This window comes from Abrus precatorius, unplaced genomic scaffold, assembly GCF_003935025.1.
Source record: "Abrus precatorius isolate BTA unplaced genomic scaffold, Abrus_2018 Scaffold7, whole genome shotgun sequence".
NCBI lineage: Eukaryota > Viridiplantae > Streptophyta > Magnoliopsida > Fabales > Fabaceae > Abrus > Abrus precatorius.
Genome location: NW_020874417.1, coordinates 6166470 through 6183318, shown reverse-complemented (window position 1 = coordinate 6183318; position 16849 = coordinate 6166470). Strand labels below are relative to the sequence as shown.

The window sequence follows — 16849 nt, the reverse complement described above, 5'->3', positions numbered from 1 at the left end:
TGATTCATTCCAAGAAACACAAACCGGTAGGCCCCATGCATGCCTCTAACACAAATTTATAGTATATAGAAAGTGGAGTCATTATTTTGTGAGACTAATAACGCGTATGATGATGGAAGAAAGTGATAGACCTGTATCACTCACACTTAATGGTATAAATAGTTACAATGTAACTAACAATCATGAAGTGATAATTACCAACCACAGTTTAGGTCCTAGGCATTTCTTACTTGAATATTGAATCACAAAAGGAAAACACGCTTTATCTTACGTTTCTTGTGCTACAAAAATTTATTCCATGATTAAGAAAAGGAAATATATGATAGAATATCACAGAGTGATACAATCACATGTATATAGGCTAGCACCACTACAGTCATACGCTCCTGGGTCAAACACTTAAGCTCGCTTAGTGACTAAGATTATAATTCATTTTGTTGTGAATGTAAAATCAAATCAATTGAAAATTTATTACAACAATAAATATTACGCTAGCTTTAAGTATTCTTTTAAAAATGTTACAAGATTATGAAAATGTTTGACGGTATCAAATGATCTAAACTAAACTCGTATTGTTGGAGGACGCGCTAGCGTGAAGAGATGATAAGCTAAATTGCAAGTAAAAGTATATGGCTATGATTCCAAAAGATCAAGTTCCAACAGTAGCTTAGAGCCACTTAATCTAAAAGTTTTGTACTTCAAATTTATGCTTTTAGGAATGGATTTTGAAAAAAAAATATTCATTTTTTATTTTTTCAATACTCACTTTCTTCCTCTCACTTATTTTACACCCCATTACCGAGTGTGAACCTTTGAAGATTTAAACTTACATGAATTAACAGGACAAAGTTAAATTGATGAAAAGTCGTCCCAAATTCCTGTAACAGATAGTTGGATATATTTGGTAATATACATATGTAGTTACATAATAAAATCAAGGGGCACGCAATTTCTCTCACCCTAGCCCTAGAAAATGCCTAATTAGAATACAAACACATGATGAATAAAGAGAATTAAAAGAAGCCTAAATTAAAAAAAAAAAAAAAAAAAAAAAAAAGAGTAAGTGTTCTTGAAATTCTTCTCACAATTCCTGAATGTTGAAGATAACCTTTCTGTCTACGGATTCAAGAAGGCCAATGTCATCCACCGACCGATCCTCATCGTTTTCATCATCAATGGAAATATTCAAATCCAAAGAAAGAAAAGGGCTTGTCTCCTCCAAAGTAGCAACCTCGTCATTCTTTTCTCCTTCAGTCAACGATTTTTGTTTGACCGAAGGAGAACAAGCCCTTGACCTTGAACTGAAACTCTCGCAGCTTAGAATGATGATAGCGTCACAAAGTGCAACCTCTTCACCATTTGAACCCTTAATTCTTCCTCTCTCAATGGCCCTTTTGAAACCAACATGAGAACAATAATCTGCTTGCTCAATATCTTCAACTAGAAACACCCTATGAGGATTATTACAAATTGCATCAGCGAACTTCTCAATGTAACTGCAACTTGTTTCTTCTCTTGATCTTTTGTTCCGACAATAATCCTCAGTTGAATCTGCTCTTGTTGACGAAAAACTGCTCAGTGCTATGGAAACGACGTCGTTTTGGGACCCAAAAACAAGCCGAGCCAATTCTCTTGCTATTTTCTCTTTGGCTTTCACATCAACACCTTGGAAAAACAACCACGTTTCTTCTTTTATCTCGTTGCTTCTCACTTTCCCTTTTCTTCTTACCGTGCCAGAACGGCATTGCAACACGGTGCTTGCAATTTCTGGCACTATATCTTTCTGCCATGGCACCTTTTTCTCCAAAGCATTGCACATAGTTTTCAAGTTCTCTGAGTTGAGCTCTTTGAACCTGCTCACGTGATCTGTTTCCATGATGTCACTAGAAGAAGCGGAGTTAGGGTTGGAACTTGGATTCGATGATGAGAGTGGTTGTGGTTGCTTAGTGTCCTTGTTCTCTGGGACGTACACTCGCAAAGTGGGTTCATTAGGGTGGCTACCATTGTTAGAGATCCAGAAATGGTGGTTGTACAGTGACTCTTTTGGTGATGCCACTGGCCACTCATGATGGGTTTGGTGCAAATTAGGGTGTTGTTGTTCGTATGAGAAGCCAGAAGTTGATGAAGAAGGTGATACTGAGGATAATGTGAGGGTTTTGTCTGAAGGATAAGGTTGATTTTGAATTGAACTGCACATAGAGTTCCACTTTTTGCATAGCTCTCCTACTGGGACGCAATTCTGTTTGAATATACAAAAAAAGTTAATTTTCATTTCATTTGATACGAATATACTATATATATATATTATACACTATACATACAAATATAGAGGAGTAAATTGTGACATAAATGTGTATAACATAACATATAATGGATGATAATATTTCATAATAATTAATAAAATTGACAATAAGAAAAGACAACATTATTGTTTAATGACGTCATTTTTTTTTTATCGGGAAAGAGATAAGAAACGGAGACGTGTCATTTCGATCCAAATGTAATATAATATGAATGTAACTTAGAAAGATGAATGTGATAATGAAGACCTGATCATTATAGGTGATTCCTTTATTCTCATTTTTGTACTGTTGGAGCCATGCAGGAAGGGTTGAAGTTGAGGAATCACTATTACAAGCACTGCTTTGCAAGCTTCGAACTTCGGTCTCAATCTTGGTGGAAGGTTCCGCGAAGCATGCTGGTTGTTTCTGATCATCTCCCACTCCTTCGAGTAATAGCCAGCTAGTTCTATTGTCAGCTTTCTTGTTGGTGGGCTGGTTTTGTATCTCACTGTGGAAAAAGATAAAATGATAAGAGTATCAATTACTGGCTTCATTTATTTTAGGTCATGTTCCACCTTCAAAGCCAGTCAGAATAGTGATCATAAAATGGAAAAGGGGTCCAAAAGAGAAACTGATTATCACTGTTAATTGAATGAAAGAAAAAGAAAAAAAAAAACTGTGTCCTAGTTAGTTCTAATCAACAAAGAAAGTAACACTATAATGACTGACATGTTGCTCATTTCAGAGTATACACTTTTAACCAAATTTTTTTTGTCACTATATTTTTTTTCATCTGATATACAGTAATAACTAGTTGAGAAAACAAGTGGGAAAGCAAGAAGTTTAAAAAAAGAAAAAAAACCAGTTTTTCCCTGTTTTGTTTAGCATGAATTTCTTCCAACCCAACTTTTCCTTTCAAGGTTAACCTTTAAAAAGCAAAAGACAACTCCATTTTTCTTTTTTCTTTTTTCTTTTTTTTTCGTTGTCCTTTCCTTTTGCGATGCCCGTTTTCAGCTAATCAACCATTGATCCAAAGAAGGAATAGTTTTGGAGATTGGATAGTAAAGATTGATTCAAAGCCATACAATAACAATTATATCCAACTTTACCAAAACTGCTTTACCTGTCAGTGATGAGACTCAAGCGCAAGCTTCCTGCAGGGATAGTAATAGGATGAAGACCCCAAATAGTTTCCAATGATGGCTGGCCATTTTTGCATCTCATGTAAGCTTGAAAAGTGGCAACACCCATCATCCAAAACCTTCCACCATTCTCTCCAACACCACTCACCAGCTTCCCGATCTCCATTACCATGTGATCCACAGGACAATAACACGCTCTCCCTTGGGATCCCCGGGCCCTATGATCAAACACCCACTTAAGATCTCCCAAATACAAAACATACCCTTTGTTATGAGAGGTTCCCTTTGCAAGACCCTTTAGCTCTTCAACCTTTTGCTCAACCTCCAATCTCGAAACATGGCCAAAAGAAGAAAGAGAAAGAGATATAAACTTAACTCCCCTAAGACACTCACCAACATCCCCTTTATCAACCTTTTCCATCACACCCTTGACTACACCCTCGAGACTAATCGCACACTCTCCCACAATCACAATACTCCTCCTTCTTTGATTCCCCAAATTATCTATAACACTAGCAATATCCTCACCCCTAATCTGATCCAACACCAACCCTTTGTTGGATACGTTCTCTCCACCTTGATGATGAGAGAGAGTGAGGTTACTATTATTCTCCTTCCCCTTATTATTATTATTATTACTATTACTATTACTATTACTATTATTATTCTGAGAGCATATTTCCAAAGACACGGTTTGTTCAACGTTGCTTTTCACTTGAGTACTAGAAAAACCAGCCTCTCTCATGACTCTACTAACACTAGGATCATCCAAGATGGAAATAATGAGTTGCTCCAGTTCAATCTTCACTGCCAAAAGAGGTTGTTGCTGATTCTCGATGGATCCACGTCGTTGGTGAGCTTGAGCACGTTTGAAGGCAGCGACCAAAGCGTTTGAAATAGAAGGACATGGCTGAGAGTGGTGGTAGTGAGAGCCTTGCAACATGGGACTCGAAGAAGTTGAAGCTGGTAAGCGATTCAGCGCAACGTTGAAGCAAAGCTCCAAGGCCTTGCACTGAAGAGGGTGAGAATTGGATTGAAGACACGCGTTTCTAAGAAGCCCGTTTGTGACGGCGAGCATGGTGTTTGCCACGTGGAGGGGTGTGACTTGCGCGTGGCCACGACGCTTCGCGAGTGTCACTGCTTGTTTCACTATGCTTGCAGCCTCTGGGGTTAGACCTTGTTGCACGGCGCAGCTTCCTGTTCTCATGTTGGAGGATGCTAAAAGGAAGAGTGAAAAGGAAAGTATAAGATTAGTGGTGAGTTTGATCAAGGTGTTGTTGGCATCATGGTGTTAATAATTTGTAGGAGTAGGGTGGAAACTAGGTTTTGAGGGGTATATAGATAGAGAATGTGAAGATGCTAATTAGTGCCAAGGAACTTGTTGGTTAATTTTGTACACTTTGAGAGGGTGTGGAATATTGAGTGAAAAATGAGATGGTGGATTGGTCTAAAAGACTATGTAGGTAGGTTGAAGGGAGAGATAAGAAAACGAGAAAGGGAGGGGATGAAGAAGAGGAGGATATCAAATTTATGGGGTGTGTGGGCTGTGCTTTTCTTGTGGGTGAGGTAAATTTGGGGTCCAAAGTCGATTTTGTTGTAGAAAGTGGATTGCATGTGCTGACAAGCAGGACTAATGCACCAGTATCAAAGGCAACTCAGCTTTGCTCTCTCTCTCTCTCTCTCTCTCTCATACGCACACATATACACCAAATTTCGTAAATAAGTTTCGGTATCTGTAAGTGGGGGCACTTTCTCTTTTATGCATAGGTTAACTACTCATAATATTTTTTCTTCTTTTCGAGAGGGAGGAAAATTAAGCCACGGAAGGTACCAATAAATTTTGAATCTTGATGAGTCTCTAAGCACGCATGTAAACTATGCTTGGTACATATATATTGGTCTTTAATTACCATAATGGTATTGGTAGACATTCTTATATTTTTAGAAAAAAAATAAGAATTGGAAAGAGAGAAATAATAGATTTAATAAGTAGTATAATTTAATTTAAAAAAAGAATTAACGAGAGATAAATGTGTTAAATAAATAATAATATTAGTAAAGTGTTTGTAAATTAGAATGATAAAATGCTCTATTTTTTTAGAAGCGGAGTGTCATCAACAACTTAAAGAGTAAAGGTATGATTATATAAGAAGATTGATTAAATATTTATTTAATAAAAAAACTATAACATGAATTTAAGAATTTGTCTAAATTATTCAATAAAATGATTTATAACAAAGCTATGACATTACATTGAAATTATATTAATTTTACTTAAAATAGAGTTATTTATTTTATAAAATAATGTAAATAAATATAAAATTTATTAAAATATATGAAAAATCATTAACTCTTCACAATTTATTCCAAAAGGGTGTTTAAATGCAGAATTAAAGAAGAAGAAAAAGATGAGGCTCCTTCAATGGTAATTTTTGGTATGAGGGGGAGAGAGAGAGAGGAAACATCTTAGCATGAGAGTCTGCCAAAATCGAGGACCTGAAAAGAGAATGGGGTCTATACTCTTATATGTGGGCGAAGGAATCGGGAACTGTGTACGATTTTCTTCCGAACCCAAAGACAATGGAATAAAGTGTTAAGAGTCTCTTCTCTTCCTTATTTTTTATACATTAAAACATAAAATGCTACTAAACTAACTATTGACGCCTTTGAGAGCGCATCATTCGGCATGGGGATCAAAACCAACATTCCCTTCCCCGCCTGTGTTACTCCCACTCACTCTCTCTCTCCATTTATTTCATAAAGTTCATTTCTTTTGCCCCTTAATATTTCATTAACATAAATACAATGTACACGCATAGTCATCAGTTTGATCAGTACACAGCTTTCAAACTTGCATATTTATATCATTCAAATTTTTTATACAGATTAAATTTTTATTAAATTAATTAATTTTATAAAAATAAATTTATTAAGTACTTAATTATATTATTTTATTTCAACAAATAACATATTTTTAAAATATAAATAAATATAAAATTTTAGATGATATAATTACAAATGTCTAAATTGTATGAAATTTGACATATATATCAAGAAAATAATAAATAATTAAATGGTTGAATTAATAATTTTAAATTTTATAAAAAATTATTGTTCTATAGGATGGTTAGATGGCTCCTCACTTGTTTAGTGTGATAAAAAGTATTTGATGATCTTGCATATATTCTAATAGTGTTTTCACACCTTAACACCTAAATTAGAAAGGTGATTTCAAGTTATAATATGAATTAGGATAGAGATAATATCTGAAAGATTTATTCTTTATACTAGTTCAGTAATTTTATTATTTAGTGTACCTCTCACAGGTTATTAAAGGTGAGATGTCATTATGTAATGACACACAACAACACGCCAAATAAAACTAGTGTTATAATGCATTTGTATAGTCGTGTGTAACAATTTAGTTACCCTAATTATGATGTGCAAAAAGTAATTTAGGTAATTGTGATATAAGGTGGTGTGATATTACTAATGGTGTATTTCAAGTCATTAAAACATATTTAAGATGCTTAACTGTGATTATTAATTATTTAAGTTTGATGTTTAATATCATATATATATATATATATATATATATATATATATATATAAATGAAACTCTTATAAAACGTGGAAATTTAAAGTATATTTTAATAAAAATATTTTTAGAATAATTTTAGAAACATTTTGAGTGTAAGTATTAAATAGATCTATAAAAAAAATTATAATTCCACCTATATAATTAATTTTTATATTTAAATATCATAACTGATCTTAAAACCGTTATTTAAAAGAAGATTTTACTAAATCACTACCCCTAACTTAATGAATTGATCTCACTGTTAAAATGTACCCCAAAAAAAGCAGAAGAAAGAACAGGACATTGAATAAGTGTCGGTAAAGAATGAATAAAGAGGTAGATGTGCGTAACGAGGTAAACACCCACTTTGCGTTTTAATGGTGCAAAAGCAAAAGTTCATTTAAGTTTATGTGGCAATCGATTTCATTAAACGCCACAACATGTCTGTCAAAAATGGAATGCTACCTAAATATGATAGCAATGTTTAACTCCACTTTATTAAACCAACATGCTTTTGAACTCTCAAATCCAAAACAGATCGACGACCACTTAAAAGTTAAATTTGTATATTTTTATCTTCGGTTTAAAATTATTTCCATTTATTATTGAGTAAAATTAATGTATAACCTTCCACCAGAAAATTAATATCTTTGAAAACAAAATATCGGGTGATGAACTATGTATGATTAATTCCTTGGCTTTAATTCTCAAATATTAATGAAAATAAAGATCAGATTTACATAAAATGAAAAAAAAAATCAATTGTATTAATGAGATATGATGCTTATATTTGAATTATACTCACCCCAGATCATCAAATGTCAAAAAATTGAACATCGAAATTTTTTCTCTTGAATGCTACCTTGGCATCATTAATAGCTTACACGCTTGGTTATTCTGCTACTGCTGCATGGTTGACGGATATGCATATGCTACTGAGGTTTAATTGCATTGATTTAGATTCTTAGTTAGTGTCAGTTTCATTCACTTCCAATCATGCGGACAAAAAATGCTTTAATATCATTGTTCATTCACGAGTGAATTCAATCTGATGAAGATAACTGGAGAGAGATCAATTATAGAATGAGACTAGTATCATATATATTCTGTGCGTATTTAAGAGGGGAGGCTGAGTATATTTGTAACTTCAGGAATGTACATTAATACAAGGGAAATAGCGAAAATACAAATTTTCTGATTATACCAAATAATAATCCATTCTATTCATGATAATTACGCTAACATTCTTTCTCAAACTCAAGTGGATGCCAAGGAAGAGCATTGAAAACTAGAAATGGAAGCATCTGGTAGTTGAGTGGGTGAAGATATGATATATCAACTGACTAGTCAAGGGCTCGATGGAGTGACCCATAAAAAATATGGGGATTAATAATAATAATAAATTTTAATGTGTTTAGAGCATTTATAAAAGATATCTAATAAAAAAATTGTTGTATATCCTAAATTTATACTATATTTTAAAAATATTTATGATATTAAATAGTCAAATTAGTGATTATATATTAAAAAAGATATTTATTTATTAATATGTATAAATAGTAAACCTGTCATTAATATAATTTTTATATTATACAATAATGTAAAAAGAATTAATAATTTGTAAATTTAAAAATAGATATTATTTTTTATAATTAGAAGAATACTAATAATTATTATTATTTTTTAATAAAAAGGATCAAACTTGAGTAGCATTATTGTTGTCACTGGTGGAATGGAGAAATAAGTGAGTGAGTTGCATTCAATTCAAAGGGTCTTGACAAATTTTCTTCTTGTAAAGCAATAATTAAGAGAATCAACAGAAAAGTGCAACAGCAGTAGTTCATTAATAATGGTCCAAAGGGTTTATTAACCCAATTCATTTCTAAATAAATGAAACTCACAAAATTAGGAGATAGTCTACAGAAAATTAGAGACCATGAAAAATGTACTAATTTTAATATAGCAAATAATGCAAATTAAGAACAGCATAGTGTGTCTGGAGTGAGGGGCATCTGTAAACTAACTAAATGAACAGTATAGGAGATAAGGATGGCAATATTCCTTGAATCTTGGTGGTTGGGATTTTAGTGGGGACTATTTCATTTCGAACCTTAAGTTTGGGAAATTTTTCCCTCCTGGGATGGGAATGAGAACAAAGATCATACTTTTTGCCTCGTGTAGATTTCTTACAGTGAAAATATTTTTTTATTTTACTGAAATTTTTTAATTTAAAGATTGTGAAATCGGCAAGTAGTCTCATGTGATCACTTAGAAAAAATGTGTGAATTTATATCCTTTAATGTTGACTATTTAAATAAAATCTCATAATTAATCTATATTATTCTCATTCTCCTAATAACTAAGTGTTCACTTTTGATATGTTTCTTATGTGTATATAAATGATCTTTAATTTTTCTTTAATAATTAATATATAAATTTATTTTAGTACTTTGTTTAACATAATTTAGTGTTTTCATCTTCATTTTATAATTTTAACTTTGTTAAAGATGCTTGAACTTCATACTTTTTTTTTTTTTAAGTTCATCTATTTATTTATTTTACAATGTTAGGGACCTATGAGAATTTGTGGGGGATCGTGAAATGGGGATAGGGGGACAAAATTATCTTAAGGCAAAGAAAGGGAATGGAGATATGAGGAATATGACTTTCAAGCTGAACTTCATGTCGTGATGATCACGACATGGGAATAGAAAGGAATTTATATATTTTATTCAGTACGTTATTTAAAGGAGGGTAACACATATTTATAACCATAAGAATGTAATAATAAACACAAAAATAAGGGGGGGAAATAATTTTGATTAACCTATGGTAATTATGCTAAGAGTATATATCAATGTGTGCAATGTTAGTTTGGTGTGGTTTATCTCAAACCTAAATATAAATCAAATGTACCTTGTACGATTCACAATTTTTAAACCCAACCAAAGATAATATGGTGTAACCAAACCAAATCGGAACCAAGTTGAGTTTTTGGTTCAGTGACCAGAGAAGAAAATAAAATTCATTTCTTTACAATGCACTGTTTCAGAAGAATATTCACGTATTATATTCTTGAAATTTTGTTAAATCTTTTATATTAAACGGAGATTTTGCTTTATATGTATTTTATAAAATTATTCATAGCTATATGTATGTCTTAAATCATTCTAGCTAAAAGGACGAAACTACGTGTCCTTGTAAAACATCAATTGATATGTAATGAAAAGAACTGCATAAGATCTCTTGGTTCAGCTAATTGGATTCGGTTCATGATGAAATAGTTCCAGCAAAACGGAGAACAAAGCAGAAATTTTGTGCACGTGTGGCCGAGTTCCCATTTCCTCTACCAAATACAATAAATATAATGATTTATTCTGACGTGATTGACTTCAATTTTCCGAGCCGTGTTAATGTACTGAAGTTAATATTTATTATGGGAGACTTTGACTGATCAATATTATTTGGAATAGAAGGACCACTCCACTATATAAAGCTCTGTGATTCTCTTTATGTGCATATATATGCATGTACTTAGTCATACACATTATAGAAATATTTTATTAAGTATCGTCAACAGAAACAAAATGCACCAAAAAATATTATAGAATAGAATGTGCATGTCCCATAATGCAAGTGTTTCTGGGTGTAAAATAAATCAACGGCCAATTAGATTTTTCTAAATTACCACTTTAATCCCTTACGTTGTATAATTGTTTTTTACTTTCATCTTTAGTTTAATAAATTTTCATTTTAGTCTCTAGCATGCTAATAACTAATAAATTTATTTGTCTGATGCTAAATTTTAATTTAATATATTTAACGCTATGAATGTCACACCTCAAAAGACATTATGTAAATCTTAAGAACAATTATTAAAATTTATATTCTTTCATAAAATTTTAAAATTGTCACCGTTTTCGTTATTTGTCTTAAATTTTTATTACTGTATATCGCCTCACATTTAATATTAGTCTAATTAATAATTAACATGTCCAATTATCATTACATGTTATATAAATATTTTTGTTAAATGTTATTTTTTGCTAATTACAAAGATTAAATATGATAAACATTTTAGCAATTTAGAAATTAAAATGAGGTCTTTATTTTATTAAACGAGAAAAGAACTTATACAATTAAGAACTAAAAGCTCTAGATTTAATTCTTCAGGCTTCACTATCAGTAAGTGATTATATAGTTCGGAGGTTTCTTAGATAGTGGCGTGCATTTTAGGTTTGGGGTATAAATTTTCAACTCTTCAATGTTGCCTTTGCATAGAAAGCAGAGCAGGCACATATATCACCCACTCAGTGCTTCCCTTCCATCTATCTAGGTGTTCACGAAAAAGAATTGCATAAAGAAATCGGAGAATATTTTCGAATGCAGATATCTCCCTTTCACTCCTCAATCATCTTCTCCACTTTTACTTGTTTTGTGCAATGACCCATGACGTATCATTAATGTGTGAATCAACCAGTTACAATTTCAGTGCATGTCATCTTGAAAGAAAGAAGTTAAATAAAACATACTAAGGAACATAACAAGAGAGAAAAAAGGCCCAAATGATCTAACAATCATAGATGAAAGTGAGTGATATAATGGATAACTAGTTGATGAGCCATCAATGAGAGAAACTAAATAGTGCTGTCCCACTCAAATAATTAACCACGGGAATGTCTTTTCTATATATATATATATATATATATATATATATATATGAGAATTTCACAGGACGTTTTGACACGACCAAAATACATAACTTCGTGTACGGGGATCGCTAACACCATTGACCGCAATTGAATTAACCACGTATAAAACTATAATTTGTACAAATTAATTAAAGTGGTCTAAATTGATCAAAACCTTTTTTTTTCTTTTGCTCCCTTCTCATGATGTTTGGTTTTATTCTCTGAGGCATGAAAATTGTTTGCATAACACGTGACTAGAGCACACCCACAAGATATTATAGGACCCAAAATGAATCTTTTAACAGTAATCCAAATTTAGAAACTGTTTATAAATTACTTTGTGGTTTTGGTTTGGGTAAGCGATGAGCACAAGCATTCACTGTAGCAAGGTAGCTAGCCCAGGCTTCCAGTCAAAAAGTCTCTTCTATCTTTGTTGGCCTAAAAAGACTTACAAAGGGCACCAAATTATTTGAACACAAAGCACTGTGCTGTGCTAGCTAGAAAAGGAGTGTTTGAACGAAAGAGGGGAATATATACACTTCCAACACAACCTATCACTTCTCTCTCTCCCCCACCAATAACGGTTTAGCTTTTATTTTTTAATACAAAGGAAGGATAATTGTTGTTGTTATATATGTATACGAAAAAAGTTACCCTAACTGTTGATCTTTAAATCTGTTAGGGCACCATGAGATTTGAGGCAAAGTGAAAGGTACAGGACTATCTTTTCTCTTCTTTCACTATCAAACCCCCCTCTTGATTTTCCTTCAAACACATTTTATTAGAGCTCCAATTTTAATATACCCTCTATCTTTTGCTTAAAGTAAAGCGCTCTATCATAAAGCAATATTAAAAGTAAAATATGGCATTATCTACTCAAAAGGGACGCTCATTTTATGCTTTTGAGCTTCAAATAAGCATCTTCGACCTCTACGTGGCCATGTGGCTGAAAGCAATATCCAAGGGAAGAGAGGGAAAACGAAACTGAGGAGAGAGAGAGAGAGAGAGAGAGGGAAAAAGATTAGTTAATAGTATTGGGCAGAATGGGCAGCTTTAAAGGCTAGAACGGGGAGGAAAAAGTTGCTCTAATTTTGACATGACAGCCTTGTTAATGTAAAGGTGATGGAATTACGTACCATACACTCACTCTTTTTCTCCCCCAAAAGTTTCTCATTATTTTATGCTTAATATCTGATGTGCACTAAATAAACTTGTGTTCATCATGAACTAAAGAAGGGCACAGTATAATTTGGAAAACAAATGATTACCCTACCTCGTGTTATCTGCGCACAACCCCAGAAGTCGAAGCAATTATAGGCATTTCATGGCAGCTTGTGTATGTATAGAGATAAAGTATTGTGTAATGGGTTCGTAGTGGGTGAATCTGCAAGTGCCCATTGTGACAGTCTACGTATAAACCCAAACATTCATTTTTTAGCTTTTTATTTTAGAAGTTTGATTAATGTTAAGGAAAATTAGTTGCATCTTTTAATTTATATTAAATAAATTAATAGAAATATACAATACATTTAATGATTGTTTGACTCAATTGTTTTTTAAAATAATCACTTGTTTTTATTAACATTTCAAGAAAAACTTAAATAATTTCTTTTTTGAAAAAATGTTCTTTCTCAGCATGCACTTGAAGATAGTGTAATGGCGATTAAAATCGCCACCCTACTGAGTTCTGAGTTCTGAGTTCTTCACATTAAACCTTGCATTAAAGCCTTAGCGGCCTTTTAATGTCAATGCCATGCCATGTCCTCCTTTGTAACAAAAGGTAAATGAGACAAATGCTTATTAAAACCAGATTAAACCTCAATAATATATAGAAAATGTTATATTCTTATGTTATTTAAGCCTGTACACCTTTTTACTCCCAAAAAAGTGATATTTTTAAAATAATATATATTAGTTAGCATTTTTTTTTACCTTTTTTCTCTATATAAGACATGTATTATTTGTATATGAATAAAAAAGTTATAAGCTGAAATATTAAAAATAAATAATATTTCTCTATTATTGATTGCCAGATAGATTTTCACATAAATTCTGGTATTTATGTAGAAAAAAAATTGTCAATAACATACTTTTGCAAACACATTATTTGACATTCTCTTTATAATTAATATGATTTTTGTAGAAAAGTCACTCAGTGTATTTTGTCACTTCAATTTATTTATTTATTTACAATATATCTTTACTATTGAAATGATTATATAGAGAAAAAAAATTCTTCTAAACAAAAATCATTTAAAAGAGATTAAACGTAAACATATAGTCGTGACAATAAATATATCTAAAAAGTTGAAGTACTTACTTCATAAATTAATATTTTTAAAAATTATTAAATTTTTAAAAAACTGACCACTCATTGAAAATGTGAATGTATCCAGAAAAGCACATTGCTAAAATCCTCCGTATTGAAACGTGTTCTTGCATTAAAGAAAATGACACTTTTTGCTTAAAATATATAGTTATAAAAATAATTAGAGAGATAACAAAACGAGTTAGACCTGTATGTCAACCCATTTAACTTGAACAATTCCATATAATTTTGAGTGTTAATAAAGAACTCAAGCTCAAAATTTGTTGCCTTCCTAGAAGGTTAGAATTAGTTTAGATAAATTTTTCAATTATACTTATAAAATAAAAAATAAATTTTTTGTATAAATTAAAATTAACTAATATATACTCACCTTTTTAATTAAAAACTTTTATATCTAACTTTTTAAAAAATCATATGCGTAAGTTAATTTTAATTAATAAAAAAATTATTCTTTTATCTTTTTATTTTCTTCTATTATAAATATTTGTTGATAAATTTATTTAAATTAAGGTTAGACATATTTTGGTTGAGCAAGCAAAAGGTGAGAAAGGGTAAGGAAAAAGGCAAAAAATAAAAGGTAAAAATAATTTTCAACCAAAATTTGATCATAAAAATGAATCTATTTAACTTTGACTAGTTAAACACACACATGTATATAGAAAGAGAGAGGGAAGAGCGTATCAAATGAAAAAATAAATACTTTCACAGTAATAAGAAAAATAAATCTGATTCTTATCATAAATAATAGATGAAAATACAAAATTCATAGAAATTCACGTACCTTTTAAAGTCAATTATAAAAAATTAATTAACTCTTAATCATAATCATATTAGATTTAAAATTTATAACTGTAGGATTCAAATTATTTACTTCTGTTCTCATATGAACATTACTGTCTCACTAAATGTGTCTCGTGAGTCTGTGTAACTTTAAATAAAGTATAATTCTGGAGTTGTGAATGTTACTTGAATTAATTATTAGATCATGAATTCAAACATCAGCCTTAAATAAAATTGCCATAATATTTGTACTTCATATGTTAAGAAACCATTTCAACCCATTAACTCGATTCCAATTCAATTTAATTATTACCAATTTAATTGTATAACCGATCTTATAACTCACCCTTCAAAGCATCGTTTCCTCCTCAAAATTTTATCTTGGTACAGAGATTTTCTTTTACTGAAAAGGAAAAAAAAACAAAACAAAACAAGCAAAGCGAAAATCTAATTACGCAGATATAAAACTTCAAGAGGATCAGCCAGCTAATAAAGGCCCAAAGCGGCATGAGAAATGGCTCCATAGAGAGAGAAGACTTTGATCGTTGGGGCATTTATTTTTACGCCCCTCGTATTTTATTTAGAAATTTAACTATAAAATACTCTTCTAGAAATTAAATTTCAAAAATAATTTATAAAATTTTTTTTGAAAAATATTAAACTTTCTTCCAAAAATTCAATTTAAAAAACAATGTACAAATTACTTTGAAATTTTAATTTTCAGAATAACAAAAGGATTTAAGCGGTTGTAAGTAGAAAAAATTGGAAGATGCGAAAAGAAATTCCCTTGCTGTTGGCACCAAACTATGCTGGGTTGGTCGCACACATGTTGGCCTCAAAGCACATATTCAATCTTCAGTCCAGTCTTGCTTAAGTGCTTTATTTTTAACAGCATTGGCCACCTCATATAAAAAAGATGCAAGTTGTTGTAAGCCTAAGATGGGTTGGATAAAAGTTTGATTAATCCTATACCTGCTTATAATGTTGTCTGCTTTCTACACAAAAATAGTGCAAAATTCCCACCTCTATATTTAGTAATTTATGCCTCAGTCTATGGTAATTTGTTATTTTGTATTGAAACGTTTTCATCAATGTTTAAATGTTTGATTGCTAACATATATTTAAAGTTATTGAGACAAAATATAGAAGTTACTATTATTAAGTGTAGAATAAGTTACTATCTACCACAGCAAATTACTGACACGTAGTAGGGAGTTTGTAAGATATTATGTACTGTTTTTATCCTTCTCTTTAGACAATGAAATTCATTTTCAAAATCTTTTACTTCAGCATATACACATTCCCAGTGAAGTTATACACTCATTATTTTTTAAGGTTAAATATATTTTAAATTCATGTAAAATTTATCATGTTTTAATCCAAAAAAAAATTAGAATTAGTCCTTATAATTACTCAATTTTTGTTAATCACTTATTTGACCAACAAAATTTTATGTTCTGAATATGTTTTTAATTTTCATTAAATTGTTAAATTTACTTTAGTGCCGATAAAAAATTCTCTACTTAATTTAAACATTATATATATATATATAGCTAATAAAAAAAATTAATCTAAAAAATTAAATTTAAAAACGGTCATCTAATAAATTTAGTAAAAATATTTTAAAAAGGATATTCATCTTTAATTATTCATTCAAATCAACTTAAATTGGAGAGCTGATATTAAAAGTTAAAATTTTATCATTATTTAAAGTAAATGAATGCTTATTTGAAATAACAGTCATATAAACTTAAAAATATTAATATGTTATTATATTTAATTTTAATATTTTTAAATTTTACATAGTAATTTTAAAAAATATTATTCAAAATTTTATATTTATCATTTATTTAATTAATATGAATTAGTAAAGTAAATAGGGGTATAAAAATATTTATGACCATTTTTACTAAATTAGTAAAGTAAATATTTATTTATTTAATTAAAATATTTTTACTAAATTTATTAGATGACCGTTTTTAAATTTAATTTTTTAGATTAATTATTTTTATAAAAATTAGATTTTTTAACTAAACACATTAACT

The 16849-nt window shown here is 30.6% G+C and overlaps 1 protein-coding gene across 2 annotated transcripts; it reads right to left on the bottom strand.

Moving 5' to 3' along the window:
* Positions 1–981: 981 nt before the first annotated feature.
* Positions 982–4751, bottom strand: LOC113873076 (protein SMAX1-LIKE 3). Of its 2 annotated transcripts, XM_027511049.1 has the most exons (4): positions 4082–4751; positions 3406–3994; positions 2550–2790; positions 982–2239 (listed from the first exon to the last, which is right to left on the bottom strand). In XM_027511049.1, the coding sequence occupies exons 1-4, from the start codon at positions 4629–4631 to the stop codon at positions 1082–1084; spliced, it is 2538 nt and encodes an 845-aa protein (XP_027366850.1). In that variant the 5' UTR covers positions 4632–4751; the 3' UTR covers positions 982–1081. The 2 variants fall into 2 exon arrangements, with proteins under 2 accessions (XP_027366850.1, XP_027366849.1); XM_027511048.1 differs by having other exon boundaries at positions 3406–4751.
* Between the last annotated feature and the right edge of the window lie 12098 nt (positions 4752–16849).